At 32.3% G+C, this 20,212-nt stretch overlaps 1 protein-coding gene across 3 annotated transcripts in view; it reads right to left on the bottom strand.

Annotated features, from left to right (window-relative positions):
- Window positions 1-20,212, bottom strand: part of LOC134699982 (uncharacterized) — a 50,573-nt gene that overhangs the window by 11,275 nt on the left and 19,086 nt on the right. For all 3 annotated transcript variants that reach the window (XM_063561385.1, XM_063561384.1, XM_063561383.1), the window contains exons 2-5: window positions 14,463-14,542; window positions 11,483-12,058; window positions 10,841-10,933; window positions 5,771-6,127 (exon numbers count right to left, since the gene is read on the bottom strand). In XM_063561385.1, coding sequence (XP_063417455.1) covers window positions 5,771-6,127; window positions 10,841-10,933; window positions 11,483-12,050 — 1,018 coding nt within the window. In that variant the 5' untranslated portion in view covers window positions 12,051-12,058; window positions 14,463-14,542. The remainder of the gene's footprint in view (window positions 1-5,770; window positions 6,128-10,840; window positions 10,934-11,482; window positions 12,059-14,462; window positions 14,543-20,212) is intronic.

Here is a 20,212-nt window from a genome sequence, read left to right on the forward strand (position 1 = left end):
AATTAATTCAATCAAGAATTCAAAGTTGACACTTAAAGCTGGAAGAGTATTAGTTTAGGATCGAAAGACGCTAAAAATATTGATACATATAGTTCATGGAGCTCCATTTCGAGATAATAGATTAATAAAATGTGGCGAAAGGCTGACTCGGTCTTTTACCTTATATTTCCATTCAAATTTTGGTATTATTTGAGTCTCAAATCAAAAGAAAATCAAGAATCTACTTAAATTTTGTCAAATGACCTTTTATGAGCTTATGATGAAAGATAAAAAAGTTTTATGGGGCGAAATATTTTACCTTGCATCGTATGGAAAAACAACAAGGAGTCCGAACATTTGATCAAAAACTTTACCTAAGTGCATTCTAAAGCAGTACTTTATAGAGGCGTTCAATTGACAATTATTTGAAGATCCTACTTTGCTTAATATTTTTGCTGTTTACAGTTTATCTCTATCTCTTATATTTTTCAAGATAGTAACAACACACTTTAAAATTTCCTTAAAATTACCAATTCAGGGGCCACAACCTATAACAGGATGTCTGAATTTCCTGAAAATTTCAAGGGAGATAAATCTTGACTTGATGTTTAAGGACAATAATTCCTATAATAAGACGTATGCTCTTTTTAGGTATCAGGACAGAAAATAAATCTCATTTGAATTTATCATACATCAGATTTGTCTATATTTAGTGATTATCAAGATAAGAACTTGTTTTAACCCTAGGTTAAATTTTAGCCAAGTCAACTTATTGGTTGCCATGCTAGGTCATCAAACATTTTTTAAATTATATCCCTTATAGCGCGGTGACTGAAGGTAGATTTTTTTTAATTTAATCTCCCCAACGAACACACACCTATATAATATATCGTTGGAAAGAGAAAATCGTTTACTATAATAATATGCCTGTCGTCAGGACTTGGTATGGTCACATTTTTTTTTAAATTGAGGTCAAAGGTCATATGTGAAAATCTGTGAAAATTTTGGAGGGTTTCAATTTTGACATTTTTTTCTATTTCTAAACTCTACATAAATACAAACGATACTGTTTTGGCTTTATTAATGTTTGTTATTATACATAAACCTTAATCATTAAGATTTATTTTATCAAAAAAATCCTAAAACGACGTTTTATAAACAAAACTTCAAAAAATAAGTTTTCAACCTATAAAATGTTTAGAGCATCTTAACCTTTTGAAAAATTTCAATTTCAGGTAAAAATCAAGTGTCATGCAGGACAATACTTTATAATTATTTTTTAAACTATAATATTGGGTGAGGTATCAAATCAAAGCAATCGAACACTAAGGTCAAATATGACCTCAAATTGAATTGCGGATACTTCAGGTTTTATTATAGACTATTCGTTGCTTTTGGTTTTTTTTCTCTCTATTATTACTGCTTCCATATAGTTTTATCTGTTGTTGCGTATTTTACTCTGGTTAATATCTATTACATTATAGGTTTTGTACCTTTACCCCCCCCCCCTTTTTTTTCCCTTGCAACGTACCATAAACTTCAAAAGTATTCCATATAAAAAAAGATGTGATATGATTGCAAATGAGGCAACCCTCCAAATGAGACATAAATTACCAATACGTCCAGTACGGGCTTCAACAATGAGTAAAATTTATACTGCATAGTCTTCAATTCACGAAATGAATATTGTAAAACAAACGAAAAATCTCTCGACCTGATTAATGTACAAAATGAATAGGAAACAAAAAAATATAGTATATAGACACATACGACAAACACTGCATTACCGTCTCGTGACTTGAAACAGACACAAACAGAATGTGGCGGGGTTTGACTTTTTTAAGGGCACGCTAACACTCCCCAAACCCGGGAGCTGGGACCGTGTGTTTCAGTTCAACAAGCTCTGTACCTAATCAACCGTTATCTCCATCATCTTCATTTTCACCAACCGTCACAAGACATGTTTTTAATATTTCTATACATTTCACTCATGGCCACAGGTATGCACATGAAAGGTTCTGCTCAAAGCAAACACGTTATTTTGAGTTTTTCTTTACAAGTACTGACAAGGTATTGTAGGAAGTCCGAAGACATTTGTTCCCAAAGAAATACCAGCTTCAAACCATCCCTTTCAATTCATCCACCTTTGAAGATTTAACAGAGATCTAAAATGGGGTTAAGATGACATCCATATGCTTGTTTGCAAAGATGATGGGGAAACATTATGCATGAGACATACACACTATCTTGATTTCGCTCAATTTCATGGTTGGAAACACATTAGATGTAGCGTCGCACTTTACTTTAAGAAGCATAAAATCCATTGGCATTCAATATTTCAACAAGGTGTTTCGAACCAAAATCATGGTACATTTGTAAAGCCAATCCTAAATGAAAAGGAGTTAAAAAAAAATGGTCACACAAACGGTTGACCCAACAATTGCTGCAATTACGCAATTTCTGTGATGCCATTTCCTGAGAATAGTCTTGGCTATGCAGTTTCATCGAGTTACCATAAAATGAATTGCAATAAAGACGAAGGCATTGACTGAATTGAAGAAGAAAGAGACAATTCATCCGAAGTTGGGTATACTTCTGTAGAGTTTGTAGAGCTGTCTTTTCTATTGTATACTTGCAGTGGAATGACATATCTGTCCGTTATTTGTGTCTATAACATTTGACATAAAAATTTTGAGATCAGTTTTCAATCGACTCACAGCTGATATGGCATCTCAATTAGTCATTTGCTACAAAATATTGTTATATTTGCCTTGAACTTGTTGAAGTTGTTTGACAACTGAATTTCTATAGATATCAATGAGTTAAGACTGCATTTTAAGTAGAATATTCTAAATTAGAATCAGCTGGAAGAAAAGATCTACTACTAAGTAGTATATTTATCTAGTAGCGGTGTCATGAGGAATGACCATTACATCGTTGTCAATTGCCAAAATAAAATTATTAAAGCCATATCGTGATTTGAGATATCTGCTTTTTTTTCGTTTTTAGCAAATAATTTGTAATGCAACCAAAATGACAGAGTGCTCAAGAAGTTTAAAAAATGGACGGGAAACTATTTCAACTTTAACTTTATCTGACACGGTTAAAACATTCTTAATACGCTCATCTGATTCAAACTTGAGTAGTTTTTTTTATCTTTCTAAAATGATTTGCTGCAACAAAATATACAAGCGCTCCAGTTGAACGACTGCATTCTAGAACGCGTACACATACCCGAAACTGAGGGACAACAGTCCGATAATTGTATGTCGTCATTAAATATCAGATTACAAGCTTCCTCGCTCTAAAAGGGGGGACAAATATGTTTACTTGTGTAACTTTTGAAGCATGAACAATGATACACAGCCTGCACGGAGTTTTGTAAATTAACAGCTTTCGCATGAAACAGTTTGATGTTCACCTCATCTAATCTTTTATTCAATACAGATACAAAAATCGACTTTCCTATACTGGGAAATTGACTCAAAATTTTAGTCCATTTTTTCTTTTCTTTGCAAATTAAGCACTGCATAAAATTTAACAACTCTTGTCTTTTCTTTGGACTTAATGGAGCAAGTTGAAACATACTTGACATATCACGGAATATTTATTGAAACTATCCGTCAATTATTTTGATTTTACAATTAGACTTTTCTGACAAAGTATATTTAATGTTTTATAACAAAAAAACAGAGAATATAAACACATACAAACAAAGAATGTAGCATATATCAGTGCAAATATGTGTATATACTAGCGAAGAGGTAGTAATATCATATATCAGTTGAGAGCAAATTATTGACTAATATACAAAATGTGACGGAAGGCAAGTGATTAAGTTCCGCTTTGAAATTGAAGTTTTTTATTCCATTCTTTTTCCATTGATTTCTTAAGGTTTTTTTCATATTTTGGTTCCGAAATTTTTATCACTGATTAGTTTTATGAAATACTATATGCTAAAAATATTATGGAATAATTTGTATTGCTACTATGAAGAAGAAACTAAAGTTTGTGTCTGAATTTGCAATTAAAAATACCTCAATTTTTAACAGTCTTAACTTCGCAAATTTTATAGAGTATAAGAAAATGAAATACTAAATAGAATATTTCGATAAATGAAAATAGCTTCAGGAAAAACTAATTCAGTTAAATGTAAGTGAACATACACAATTTTTCATTTTGAAAAAGGGGTGTTGAAACTTTCCAATATACTACTAGTCATTAAAACGACTTTTTAGAAAAATGTGACCGTACGAAATTCTGACGACAGGGCAAAAACTTAAGAAGACATATTTGTCTTTAAGTTAAGACCATTTTTAGCCGTGTGTTATTTGGGGAGATTAAACTCGCGATCTAGACGACTTTTTACACTTCTGTCACCGCACTATTAGGATAATTGTAGCAACATTTGAGCTGGTTATTTCAGTTCCTATGTTTTTTGTAACGGAAGATGATAAACAATGTCATGCGACGGATGCTAGACATGTAAGAGTCTGACACAGGTTACTTGTTTTGAGGCCAGGTGATGTAACATTTAGAATCATATTTGAATTATATGGTCATACCGTTTTTACGAGCGCAGTTAGAAAAAAACCATGAAAATAAAATTGGTCGCTTGCATTCTTTGTAGACAATGATAGAGTTCTGATACATTTTTTGTTCACATTTTATAGTCTAACTAAATCAAAATTACTGAAAAAGGAATATACCTATATTTAATTTATCAGGATGAATGTGAACTTTCACTTTTTTATTGGGTGAATGTAAATCTCTCGTTGCCTGAATAATGCTACCAATAAAACCATGGACATTTTTCTTAAGCGATTCATGCGTTTTAAGCATGGATGAATCAACCGTAACTTTCATTTTCAACCAGGAGTCATCGTATTCATCATAAACCATCTCTTCTGCGAAAAAATGGCATAAGGTTAATTAGAATAATCATTAATTGAACATATAATTATATGAAGTGTGTGTTATTAATTTGCATTCACATAATATTCATTTGTGTTATCATCGCCAATCCCTAATTACCCGAAACGTGTGCAGATCGATATGTAATTCAAATGGGGGTAGTCAACCAAAAAAGACTATATAATCTAAAGAGGCATGATTTATGTATTCCAATTTGCAGATAGACAACCAGGTTTCCAAATTTCATTTAAATTATTAACATACTGAAAAACAAGCTACACACACGAGACATACCAGCACCATGAACACAGGACCTAAAGTGCATATATAAAAAAATGCCGAAATCTCACCTGCAAAGTCGCTTTATAACATAAAATTATGGGTGTGCACTTATATCTCCTATCATATACATGTATAAACAAAACATTCAACATCAAGGAAACTGATGAACAATTTGGTCAGTCTTACAATAGGCTTAAATAAATCTAACCAGTAATTATAGAACACATACAAGATGCCATAATGTGCACTATCATATCTACAGTAACATTTTCGGATAGTGAAATGACGTACTACGTACATCCTAAAACAAACTTGAAAAGAATATCCTTTAGTTGAACCTGGCAGTTTTAACTTATAACTGCTTGAGACTTTCTTCTCTAGAAATCTTTTGTATAGTTTTAACTTCAACTTATCTAAACGTTCCACCAAAGACCAGTACTGAGGAAGAACTACTAAAGTACAGTTAATTAGAGATTCATTACATAGAAGTTTGACTGGTCGTAATAGTGTCGAGAAATGATTAAAGCTGCAAATTAAACATGTTCAAAATACAGACGCTCACTTACTTTAAACGTGTCTATGAAAAAAAAGTTACCTTCCTCAACTATATCTGATGTTGCAAAGACGCACTCAACTTTAGTATTAAGTTGTTTCCTGGTAAATGACCACAGTGCAATATCGTGCTGCTCATTTGGACGTTTCATACAGGTTGGGTTGAGAATTGAAAATACCCTTTTGATGAACTTTTTCATTTCGCTCACCAATGCATCTTTTGTATCCATGTGTAAAGCAACTGCCGCCACGTGTAGTATTACAGACCCATTTTCAGCATATTTGAAAATGATCTTGTATTGACCTTTGTTGATTATTTCTTTCATTTCATTTAGTCTTTGTATTACAGCCTCCTTGTTTAAACACTTTGCTCTTACGTAAACTGTTAGTGGGATGTTTTCTAGAAAAAAACAAAAGATAAAATATTGTTATGCAAGTGTTACAATTGAATATATTCAAATATGAAAATAAAATGTTATATAAATGATAAAATGTCTGCAGATATATCAGAATTCAGAAGCATTGTACTTTTAACATTTTAATGATATATTACAAAAGAAAACTAACTACCCAGGAAAAACGTACAATGACGACATCACAACCTGTTCTAATAGTGGAAGATATTAGCAGGCCAAATCGAGGGAATTGTGCAAATGATGATACAAGCATGAAAATTACCACAAAGCATCATTATTTTTCACTTTTTAAGAAACAACTGCTGGCCATTAAAAAAAAACATTTTGAAAATACTGATTTTTTTTCTGGAAAACTTTTCTTTTACCTTCTTTTAGTGCAAAACAGCTGTCAGGTTTGGTAGCTACCTTCCTTATAAGTGAATAATTCACTAGACATTAGTATTTGACTTATACAGGGTTTGCACATGCGCGAAAATTTAACAAAATTCATTTAAAAACATTTTTAATGATATTATGATTTGGTTCGATAACATTTTTCAAGGTTATGACACACATGATTTAACAATTTTGCGCATGCGCAAACTATTTATATACATAATGAGTGATTTGTATGCACTACCAGGGCAAACTTGTATAGATCGTAGTTCATCTCATTGCTCTAAAAAGCAAGGCTCTTGTAGAGCTGTTCAAGTAAGTGTTAACTCTATGATGCCACTGTTTAAAAACAACCCCATTGTTGCAATGATCGGATATATGATGGATAAGACGGAACATGTGGTTAATACGAGAGAAACACCAATAGTAACAGCAGATCAGCTACTTTTGGTAATGGATATTCAGTGGGAATGGCCTGATTTGTACAGAGAAGATAAGTTTATCGTCATATGAGATAGATTGCACATTGAAATGCCTGGTTATAAAATTCTTGGTGGTATATTACGTGATAGTAGATGGACATGTGTCTTCACTTAAACCAATATTGCAACACCTGGAACGGTATATTCTTTGTATGAATGTTCAGATGTACCTAGGACTAGACACGCGCATCAGATAACTCTATGTGTGTTAGCTTGAATTGTATATATCGGCTTAAGAAAGCTAAACACATAAATTATAATCATGTCATGACTCTGTGACGTTCAATGATTTGATAGACTAGTGTAAGCAAATATAGTCATCTCGACCACAGTTTTATTCCTGGCGTTCAATTGTAAAATAATAGGAACTTCTTGTGAATTTGGTAGTATGCTCATTTCATGAGTCAGATTTTGTACACCCATCCATATAAAGCATGATACTGTTTTTATATAGGTCTTGATCGTATAACATATTCTCGATCGGTACCGACCTTCTCCGAGATCTGGCTTCCCTTCTCATACATCACCCACAGGTGGCAATTGATTTTGAAAATGATAATTTCACTGTACGTATGACCAGAAAATATTTTTCTTATAGCACCATTGATCAGGCAAAAAACCCAAAATAATGCAATTGTAAAGGGCGATGTTTTGTCATAGGTTTAACCGAAGACCCCATTTAGACATATTGATGGTAACTGCACTAGAAGTCAGTAGACTATCAGATGAATTTGGAAGATCTAGTGGTTTTAGGCAGATGAACGACTTAATGAACACAACAGAACTTCTTTAAAAAGATCAAATTCTGACGCATTTATCGTTGATGGGGCAGTAATGATTGATTCCAGGCCACCTTGTTGGGCAACAATATTGGATGATTTTGCAAATGTGTCATACTGCCTTAAAAAAATCTTTCATCGATAAGTATTTAAGAGTAGACATTGTGTTAGAAGTTTACTAAATGAATAATTTGAAGGCTAGATGTGACAAAACAAAAGTTGGTTCTGGAGTAGTTTTCTCTATGAAGATGACAACGAAACGAAATTTTTCAAGTGTCTTGCCGACAGAAATGCTTTTTTAGAGACTAATAAGGATACTTTCCAGCTACCCTTTGTAAGCATGGAAAAACAGATATAGGAATGTTTGTCAATGTTCCGAATGATTATGAAAATGAAGACGGTAAATTGAGGTACCGCCGACACAAATGTAGTATTGTTAAGAATTAGTTAAGAAAGAGTTATTGCCAAACATATGGTAGAACAAACTGTGAATAGGTTTTTGTAAGGAATGCAGACTTTTGATGGTTTCCTGTACGTGATACATCAAATGCGTTTGGTCCTCGTGTAGCTACTCTTCCTTTCATTCATACATTCATTGGATGTGACACTGTGTCGTATTTTCGTGGGAAAGGGAATAGGTCAGTTTGGATGACATGGGAAGTATTCCAACATGTAAAGGACGTATTTCTTTCTTTGCTGAAGTATAAAGACACATACACAGACATAATAGAAGCATTTGTGTGCATCATATAAGACAGAACAACTTCACCATTTGCTGTTAGTGAGGCACGATGAAACTTTTTACCCAGGAAGCAGCGGCATTGTGATGTAGTTCCGCCTATAAGAGTTTTTTTTCCGGAGCACATCAAAAGAGCAGCGTATCAAGGAGGACAAGTTTGGGCTCAGCCTGATTTATGTACCAATTCATGAACACTAGGGTTGGATAAAAGAAAAAAAAACGATGACAGTTGGAAACCAAAAAGGACTTCTTCGGCTGCCGTTAAAGTTGCATCCTCCTGTCGGGAACTTTTGAAATGAAGAGGCGATAATCCAGCTGTGTTGGTAAATGTAAATACTACCGTTCTCTCCTTCCTGGTATGTTTTTTTTATTGGCTACTGTCAGATAATTATAAGATTACCAACCTGTCTTTCTGACAAAACTAGGCATTTAATATTAACAAAGAATGTGATATCACTTGTTAAGTTGATGGAAATTATAGAAAAAATACATTTTTAAAAATGTTGCCGCCATTTTTGAACCGGAAGTCACTCTTTTTTGTCAATTAAGAGCTGTTTTTTTCGTACTTGAGGAACTGTTCTTCACGTTTAATAAAAACTAACATTGGATTATACCTATAACACAGCTTTCAAGGATTTACCAAATGTAGCTAACTGGATATGACGCCATTTGCAAAATGATCAGTGGCCATCTTGAAAAAATGGATTTTTTTATGGCCAGCACCTGATTTCTTTTAATTATCATTGAGTCCACTTTTATACCAAATTTCATGCTTGTATCACAATTTGCACAATTATGTCCATAATATGTCCAACTATAAGTATGAAAACGTCACACTACAAATCAGGTTGTATAGTACTCCTGATAATTTGGAAGATGACAATTTGAAAGCTCAAATCACCAGCATTCTGCTTTGAAGTCGTCTGACTAGCAGTGAATCTTGAGTATATTTGATGCATGTTATGTGCCGGTTCATGTTGTTTGTAATATATTTTTAGCATCTCTTGCATATGTTTTCAAAACTATGTATCTACATGCCAATCTATCATAGAGATACATCATTATGTAGTACTCACTGCCTTGTGTTTTTTTTGTGTTAATAGTTCATTTGCTAATTACTTATTTGATTTCTTAAGTAACACACTTGCTACTGCTTTTGACAAATTGAACAACTTAGAGATAGCATAAGTTACGAACATATGTTTTGCATCATCTATGGAAAGTAAAGTCCCTCTGAAAGATATCAACTCTAACAAATTCAGAATGAACGAACTGAACATGGACGACCAAATATGGAGGAAGCAAAACATTAGTTTAAGGTTTCAATTTAACATAAATGTTATATATTAAATGACAAAAACAATCAAAACCAAGGAGTAAACAAATACTCACAAAACCAAAGGACTTTTACTTCAACACAACAAAATAAGAACTCCACTAAAATAGTGAACTCATGTGCTTCGGAAGGGTAAGCATTTCCTGCACCGTATAAAGCACCCGTCGTGTTATATCTTTGTTTATTTTGACTATGAAGGAAGGTTATAATGACGGAGGAAGAATATCAGATATGATTTCTGACACACTTTTGTCATAATGACTAATCAGCTTATGATGGTGACCGTACAATTTCTTGAGTGATGTCCTTCGTTTGATTGATTCATATCCCTGTCTTAGTAACTTTTGAGAAAGCAGTATTTCTCGTTCAACAAAATCAACGTTATTCGGGGTAGCTCAAGAGTAACGTATCAAATAAGACACCTATACTCCATATGCTGGAGACGCTGGTATGTTTCTACACAGAAATGGAAAGGTGACTTATGGAAAATTAAGATCATAAAAACGATTTTAAATCTTAATTAGTTTCCTTATAACATCATAGCTTAGGCTATACCAAACTAAATAAATATGAGGTCACGTGCCACATAAAATGCTTATTATAACTGATAAAGAAATATTCAGAGAATTTCATATTGTAAGCCCTTTACAAAAATAAACCCATAGTTATGGATGCAATAGATATCCATGTACAATCGAGTTAATTACATGTAAGCATAAAGAATTTCGGTAACGAATCCAAAGCAAATATTGTTTACGTTAAAAACGTAATAGGTCTAATAATAATTATATTACTACAATTATAAATATAAATACTCCAATATCATAATGATGATTCACTTGGAGAGAATGTTGTTTATAAATAATCATTGAAAGTACTTAATTTACTGCACTCCTTCTGAAAATTTTATCTATGTTAAAAGGCAAAACAGTATACCCGCTAAGAAGGGATCAACTAAGAGTTAGATTATGCAATTGCGGACATACCCTCTGTTGTTTCTGAGCTTTGTGGATTCCAATGTAAGTCTTTTGCAATGAACATTGCTATTTCCCAACCATTCACAGTCTCAACTCCCAAGTCTGAAAAATAGACATTAATGCGATTTTAAGAAAAGAATGATAAATGCTAATAATAAAGCATGTAAAGGTTATACAATTTCACTATATTATTATTACTTAACAGGGAAGTCAAATTGTGAAAAGAAAGAAATAAGAAAAAATTAAAGATAAATGTAAATGTATATCAGGGAATCAACGTGTCCTAATTTTTAGATAATTATACTTATAAACTGAGAAAAACATAAATGATACCACTGCAGTTACATTCACTACTTGTGCATTTTTAACATATAAACTAGGGTATATCCTTAAAAGGCACATTTGGCCACAAATAATGACATAATGTCAAAATAATAGATCCGCTTAAATGAATTATTCAACAGATATATGGTTTTATGTTTACATTTTTTTCCAATTTATTCGATTGTGCTCATTATTTTAACTAAACTGAATATTCACTTTTATATCTTGTTCAAAGAAAAGGCAGACCAATCCGGTATTTCTCTTAAAAACAACTCGAATTAAAATTTGGATACATTCTGTTTTGTTTTGTTTGAAGTGAAATCATACCTTCCAATTCCAGTAATTTCTCAAGAGCACATATGTATTTCTCTCGTATCTCCTTCTCTGGATCCCATGATTGATGAGAGAGTATTTCATCCTCAAATGTGTCCGTTGTTTTATTTAAATAGCCATCGATAAATCTAGCAATATTAAGCGACTCGTTAAACACTCTCAGTTCTTTTCGCTTATCATATTTAGCATTTGGCCTATGCATTAAGTTGTTTCTAATGCGACGCAATCCTTCGACAGCATCTCCAGTGGATCTTAAGCCAAACACTTTCTTTCCCCATCCATTGGCTGGTACAGGTACAAGATTAAAATTTCGAATCACCTTATAAAGAAGGGACAAATCGCATGTTTGAAATGTTTGCTCTGTTGACAATTTTGATATCATATCTTTTTCCTCATCTGTAAGTCTCAGTTTTTTTACCAAATCTCTCGGGTTATTAATATATTGCTGATGTAATCTATGCGGTTTCATACCTTTTAATGACAATTCCTGTAGCATTTTGGGAAAAGAATCAAGTATGACGTACGAAATTCGAGCTGCGCACTTTCTTTCTTCACTAGTCATTTTAAAGTCTATATAAAGTAAAATAAAAAAATCAATTAAAGAGAATAAAACTTAAGTAACATATGCATATGTACTAACTTTGTAAGATATAAGTATAGTTGCATTAAGCAAAACGTGTTTTATAGATGTTCAAATTTTATAAGTTGATTGAGAAATAAATTAAAGTAACAAATTACACAAAACAACTGAAACCGACCGCATGAATTATAATCGTGAAACAATTCAAACGAAAAAACTAAGGAATTATAGATATATATTCATATATAATGTCAATACAAAACAATGAAAGAAATACAAATATGTTTAACAGCATATAACGTCAACCACTGAATTGCATACTCCTTATTTGGGACAGTGTAATTCCCAATGTGCTGCAATTAAGCAGCTCGTTGTAAGGCGCCAACCTCTTCTTTAACCAGGGACATTGATGTATCATTACATTTGACCTGACTTTGGCTTATATAAGTTCACTTAGGCATATATTCTACGCTTTTTCAATTACCTTTTTCTTACAAAATCGAACTAATATACCCAGAAGAGAACTGAATGATTTATTCTGATGTATATTTTAGTAACTCAATATCATTAAAATTATAATTTTGAACTTTTATGACAGTTTGTTTTTAATCTAAATATCTATCGTTAATTGTAACAAAGGCGCGGTGTACCTGTTTGAAAGATAACCATAGTTGAAATAGATCTTTTGATTTAAACAAATCCATTGTTTACCCGATTTGTTATTTTGTTTCTGTTGGCAAAGTTTCAAATATTATAAAAAAACTTATACATACGGAAATATTGCATGAACAAGTTTTGTAATTTGAAATAGGTTATTAGTGCGATATTGTTTCCGTCTCGATTAATGTCTTGCAGACAAAAAAAATTAAAATTATTTGTTACGGGTATGGTATTTGCAATAAATCATTATGCATCAAAAAGCTTTTGATAAAATATGCTTGGTTATCAATTTCAATATGTAGTGTTCATTAAATGGAACCATTTAATTTTTCCTTTGTTATTACACTGAATGATATTCAACTTATACTGATATATGACTTTCAGAAAATAAAGGCAAAGGAAAATGCTTAGTTATACTTTAAAGCAAGAACAGAAAGACAAGTTGAATTCAGTTTGCTCTTTGTTTAGATAGGAATCAAAGTAATGAAATTGAAAATCGAAACTTAAAATGAGTCATAGAGGCAAAAATTCACCCGAAGAGCAGAAAACAGTCCAACGCCAAACAGATGTTTTTATCGTCATTGTTTTCAACACTTTAAATAACCAAATTTATAAAGTTATGTGATTGAAACCTTGTAATGGGTCCTCCACAACTCTTCAACTGCAGGAAGAAGGCAGATTTTCAGGCTTAAAGAAGCAGGAATGTCGCTGTGACAACCGCACGTATTGTTGGTCATCACCATTCCACTATAAGTCGTTTTGATAATAAAAATCAGGCAAGACACGATGTTAAAGATCTTACGAGATTAACAAGACCCCCTATACCATCTGATAGGGAAAATCAAGCATAATGAAGATTGGTCAGAAGGAAACCCATTGCATACAATACAATACATTAAAAAGAGAGTGGTGGGCATACAGGAGCCTTTTAACAAGAGTTGTTCGAGAACGACTCATCGCTACTGGTTATCGTGCGATAAGAACATTTCGGAGACCTTTGTTTACGAACAGACACACAGTTGTCCGTATCCAATGTAGTGCAGAGCTCGCCAAAGTTGGAAATTAGCATCGTTTATGAAGATCCATTGTTCAAATGGAATTCGGTTCATTTTCCTTGGCACGACCGTACCCCGGATTTGAACCATATCAAGCATATATGGGACACTATTGGGCGTGAAGTACGCAAAAGGACACCCCAGTTTAAACATCGTCAAGAAATAAACAAAGCCCTTCATCAGAAACGGTTGCTGCTACCTTAGCAACACATTAGTCGATTTAAGGCAGGAATCTGAAGACGTTAAGAGGCGGTTATCCGTTTGAATGGAGGCTGCGCACAAAGTACTAGTTCTTTGACGCAGAACGATCGATCATGATGTGAACAACCATCTTAAGAATAATTTTGAAATGTCTGACATTGTAAAGTTCGATTACAGTAAAAGTTGTAAAATGCATTTTTTTTGTGCAAAAAACTCTTCATTTTGTTATTAAAGTTGTGGTTAGATAAATCTTTTTTTTTCAAACATTTTTTGATATAAGACCGCATGTTATGAAAGCAGATATTCGACCTGCAATGATATCAAATACTGATCACCAAGCCATTTCTTTACAAGTAAGACAAAATTCGGAAGAAAGAGGCAGGGGATTCTTTAAAATAAATAATAGAATACTTAAAAAGCAAAATTATATTGATCTCATAAACAAATTAATCGAAAACTATAAAAAACAAATACTCACCAAAAATTTGAAAACACTTTGGGATATGTTTACATCAGAGGTAAGCACCGCAACTCTTACTTACTGCAAACAAAGATCATCTGAAAATAAAAATGATATAAAAAATTTAGAAACAAAGTTAAGAAAATTAAATGAAAAAACAAATGTAAGCCCAACTATGGAAAAAGAAATTAAAACCATGGAAGAAAAACTTGAAAACCTCTACTTAAATAAAGTTAAAGGTGCACAAATAAGATCCCGAGTACAATGGTTAGAAGAAGGAGAGAAAAACACTAAATTATTCCTGGGCCTTGAAAAATCAAGACAAACCAAAAAGAGTATCACAGCGCTTAAAAATAAAGATGGGAAAATAGTCACAGAACACTCAGAAATTCTAAACATAGAAAGATCATACTATGAAAATCTATATAAAAGCACTTCTCCAAATTTAAAAGATATAACAAATTACATAAATGAAACCAACATTGATCACAAACTATCAGAAATAGAAAGTGAATCCTTGGGGGCCCTTTAACAGTAGAAGAATGCACTAAGGCAATATTTCAAATGAAATTAAATAAATCTCCAGGAATAGATGGGCTAAGTGTAGAATTTTAATGCACTTTTTGGAATAATCTAAAAGAATTTACTGTTGAAGTTTTTAACAAATGCTATGAAGAAGGAGAACTAACAACCATACAAAAAATAGGTATAATATCCTTAATTTACCAAAAAAAAGACCCTTTGTCACTGGATAACTATAGACCAATTACACTATTAAATGTAGATACTAAACTCATTGCATATGCAATAGCTCAACGTTTAAAACCAATACTGTTAAAAATAATTCATGGGGATCAAAATGGTTATATCAAAAATAGATATATTGGTTTTAATATACGCCAAATCCAAGACATTATTGATTATGCTGAAACCTTTCAAATTGATGGTGCATTACTTTTTATTGATTTTTCAAAAGCTTTTGATTCAATAGAATGGGACTTTATGTATGAAGCCCTTACAAAATTTGGTCTCCCAAACTCATTTATTAAATGGGTTAAAACATTATATAAAAATATTAAAGGCTGTATGCTAAATAATGGTTGGATTTCAGAAACCTACAATGTATATTGTGGGATACGACAAGGGTGTCCATGCAGTTCTCTAATTTTCACAATAGCAGTAGAAATTCTCGCATGCAGAATAAGACAAGATACTGGTATTAAGGGATTTCAAATTAAATTAGACTCCAAAACACATAGTCTGAAAATTTCACAACTAGCAGATGATACTACTCTCTTTTTAAAATGTAAGCAGGAAATAAGCTATGCTTTAAACTTGATTGAAATATTTGAAACACTCTCAGGTCTTAAACTTAACCGATCTAAAACAGAGGGCATATGGTTAGGCCAATTGAAAAGCTGCAAAGATAAATATGAAAATATCAACTGGAATAAAGAACCTATTAAAAGTCTAGGGGTATATTTTGGACTTAACAAAGATGAATGCGACAGATTAAATACAGAAAGAATTTTAAGAAAGTCTCAAGATGCAATCAATAGCTGGAACAGAAGAAATCTTACAATGATAGGTAAAATAACAGTAATAAAATCTCTTATTCTACCAAATTTAACTTTCTTGGCATCAGTGACAACTATATCCAAAAATTTTCTGAATGAATTCAAAAAACTAATTTACAACTTCATTTGGGGAAATAAAAAAGAAAAAGTTAAACGGATAACTTTATGTAAAGATTATTTGGAAGGAGGCCTAAAAATTATTAATATTGACAATTTTCTATCAGCTATACAATTATCCTGGGTCAAACGTTTAACATCAACACACTTTGCGAACTGTAAAGTTATTCCCCTTTTCTTTTTTAATATATTTGGAGAAAACTTTTCTCTATCACTAGTGGCACGATTTCAGTCTGAAACGGTCATTTTGGTCTGATCACATCTTGATTGACTGGATTTACCGCTAGAGGAAATCGTCGAGACTTTTTAGACCGTTTAAGACTCCGTTACGATCGATAGTCACATCAGGTAAATCAGTCCGTTAAGGCATGTCAAGATTATCAAGACTGAATCTCCTAGCGAGCTGTTAAGATCCGTTACGACAGTGTCAGACCGAAACAGACCATGGATACAAAATTACGTTAAGATGTTGTCAGACCGTGTTTAGTCGTGTTCAGATTTTATTAATTTGGACAGAAAACGGGTAAAACTTTCCCAGTGTTTATCAGGGGTTGCTCCCCTTTTAAGAATAAAATTAAAATTAAAAAGAAGACGGTTTATGTAAACTGAAAGTCTGCCATGTTTTAATTAAATAAAGAAAATAATCAATTCTAATTCATACCTCTTCCTATTTAATTATTTAACATTTTCTATATTAAAAAAAAACATAAGTGGTTCAAAGTCATACTGCTGCGCAAACCGTGGTGAATTGAGTTTAAAATCAACAGATTGCCGAAATTATATTTAATAATTATTCATTGAATATACACATCAAAAACTTTATATTTAATGGTTAACAAGTGATTGTAAATAAATATTTATGCAATTACAGACTGGTGCCGTGGGGGAAAATGTGTCAACTTGACGTTACAGATAATTTGTATACCCTTAAAAATTACGGATGTCGGGATTAACACTTGAAAACGTAATCTAAATATGTTTATCTAAATATGTTTAATTTATTAAATTGTTGATGTTACTTTTCTTTAATATTGTAAATAATATGCATTATCATTTAACTTTTCATGTTTTCTATATAAATTTCATTTAAGTTATTGTAAACTTAAGACAGGGAAAAACTATAACAGTACTATGTATGTCTTTTGTCGTTTTCTGTTTATTGTCATAGCATTGTCCGTTCATTTTTGTCAGACTTGTGCGTTTGATTTCCATATTTTTTTTATTGTGTCTATAATCCAAAAACCATTTATAACTTTCTTACATACCAGATTTAGAGGCGTTCGTTAAAAAATAAAGGTTAAATATTATTGCAAAAGTCTGTGAATTATTAAGTCGCTATATTAAATGCTTGTAAATCTCCATTACATGTGGTGCGCTTTTATTCAAATATCTTTCTGTTACATAAAAAAGTGTAAAAACAGTTATTGAAATCCAGCTGAAAAAAAGGGAAAACGAATAGTGTCTATCTAACTTATTTTTCAAATATATCGAATACACAAATAAATCTCTAACCATCAACGCTTGCAATTTGTTTTTACTGACAGGTGTCTGCTGGCATTCGATTGGATATCAGTTTTATGTAGGCGTAACAATTCATCACACTTATCCAATCAGCTGTATATGTGTGCGATCTCATAAGGTCCAAATAGTTTAGTTTTTTATACATGTAATGGTAGCGATAAAAAATAATCGTGCAGAATATACATATACTATGAAACAAACAATATCCTGTCCAAAAATGACTTACGTGACACCATATTATACCAAATAACTATTTAAAAACTGAGACAGCATACATACATGTATAAACTATTATCATTCATAACAATTACTATTTAAAAGTGAAATATTTTACTATTAGTATCATGGTCCTAGCAATTTAAAAAAAAATATCATAAAAGGACGTTGTTGCAATGGTGTGACAGGGACTTTACGGTGCGTCTAAAAACAACCTTGGCCGCCGTGGTGCACTAAGGTCTCGAAACTGCACTAAGACCATGATGGAACACTATAGCGAACTTTCTATACTTATGAAATGTCCATGTGTGGAAAAGATATCTTACTATACACTGTACGGACATTTAGACTTATTCACTAGCTGTGATATACAGCAAAAGATTTAACAAGGATAGCAAGGATTCAAAAAATACGATTTTAATAATGCTAGAAATTAAAAGGAAAGTGTACGGAATTCGCAAAAAAAAACGTATTTTAGAATCACGAAATAATTGAAATCGAATTTAGATTAGATTTCTGATCGTTGGAATTTATTAAAACTGTTTAAAATATCGATCTCTTTATAATTATCTTGTTTAGATCGAAATTAATGAGGTTCATAATATCATATATATATATATATATATAAGCGAGTCTAAATTGAAAACTACGTTCAAACCTATCACTGCGTTGGATAAAAACCGCAATTTTTATACGTGTGCATGTCAAACAAATTTCGTTGTAGAAGGGTCTAAAAACAGCACAAACAACATTTTCCAAAAGACCAAAAGAGTGAAAAGGTATATTTAAACAAAACGCATTTGACTAACAGGTCGAACAACTGATGTTCTTTAACCCTGCTGACTGCCATTGGCGATTGCCAAATAAAATTGATCACAGGTTGTAACAAAATGGATCTTATTATAAATTTAATACGTCACAGAAAGAAAAAAAATTGTTAACTTGTGGACAGGATGTTGTGCCACAAACATTCGGTGTCAATATTTCTTTAGTACACCATATCCGGATTTCGACAATAAATGTCTCTTCAGTGATGTTAGGGATCGAAACGGTATTTGGAAGGCCATATAAAAAGCACCCTCATTTTTAGAGAAAGTACCCTCATTTTTAGATTAACTCTTGAATTTTAAGAGTCAATATATAGGATGAACGGATCATATAAACCGGAGGGAAAATATGATACATGCCCAAACAAAAAATATAAACGAGTCTAAATTGAAAACTACGTTCAAACCTATCACTGCGTTGGATAAAAACCGCAATTTTTATACGTGTGCATGTCAAACAAATTTCGTTGTAGAAGGGTCTAAAAACAGCACAAACAACATTTTCCAAAAGACTAAAAGAGTGAAAAGGTATATTTAAACAAAACGCATTTGACTAACAGGTCGAACAACTGATGTTCTTTAACCCTGCTGACTGCCATTGGCGATTGCCAAATAAAATTGATCACAGGTTGTAACAAAATGGATCTTATTATAAATTTAATACGTCACAGAAAAAAAAAAATTGTTAACTTGTGGACAGGATGTTGTGCCACAAACATTCGGTGTCAATATTTCTTTAGTACACCATATCCGGATTTCGACAATAAATGTCTCTTCAGTGATGTTAGGGATCGAAACGGTATTTGGAAGGCCATATAAAAAGCACCCTCATTTTTAGAGAAAGTACCCTCATTTTTAGATTAACTCTTGAATTTTAAGAGTCAATATATAGGATGAACGGATCATATAAACCGGAGGGAAAATATGATACATGCCCAAACAAAAAATATAAACGAGTCTAAATTGAAAACTACGTTCAAACCTATCACTGCGTTGGATAAAAACCGCAATTTTTATACGTGTGCATGTCAAACAAATTTCGTTGTAGAAGGGTCTAAAAACAGCACAAACAACATTTTCCAAAAGACCAAAAGAGTGAAAAGGTATATTTAAACAAAACGCATTTGACTAACAGGTCGAACAACTGATGTTCTTAAACCCTGCTGACTGCCATTGGCGATTGCCAAATAAAATTGATCACAGGTTGTAACAAAATGGATCTTATTATAAATTTAATACGTCACAGAAAAAAAAAATTGTTAACTTGTGGACAGGATGTTGTGCCACAAACATTCGGTGTCAATATTTCTTTAGTACACCATATCCGGATTTCGACAATAAATGTCTCTTCAGTGATGTTAGGGATCGAAACGGTATTTGGAAGGCCATATAAAAAGCATACTCATTTTTAGAGAAAGTACCCTCATTTTTAGATTAACTCTTGAATTTTAAGAGTCAATATATAGGATGAACGGATCATATAAACCGGAGGGAAAATATGATACATGCC

Source organism: Mytilus trossulus, unplaced genomic scaffold, assembly GCF_036588685.1.
Source record: "Mytilus trossulus isolate FHL-02 unplaced genomic scaffold, PNRI_Mtr1.1.1.hap1 h1tg000103l__unscaffolded, whole genome shotgun sequence".
Lineage (NCBI taxonomy): Eukaryota > Metazoa > Mollusca > Bivalvia > Mytilida > Mytilidae > Mytilus > Mytilus trossulus.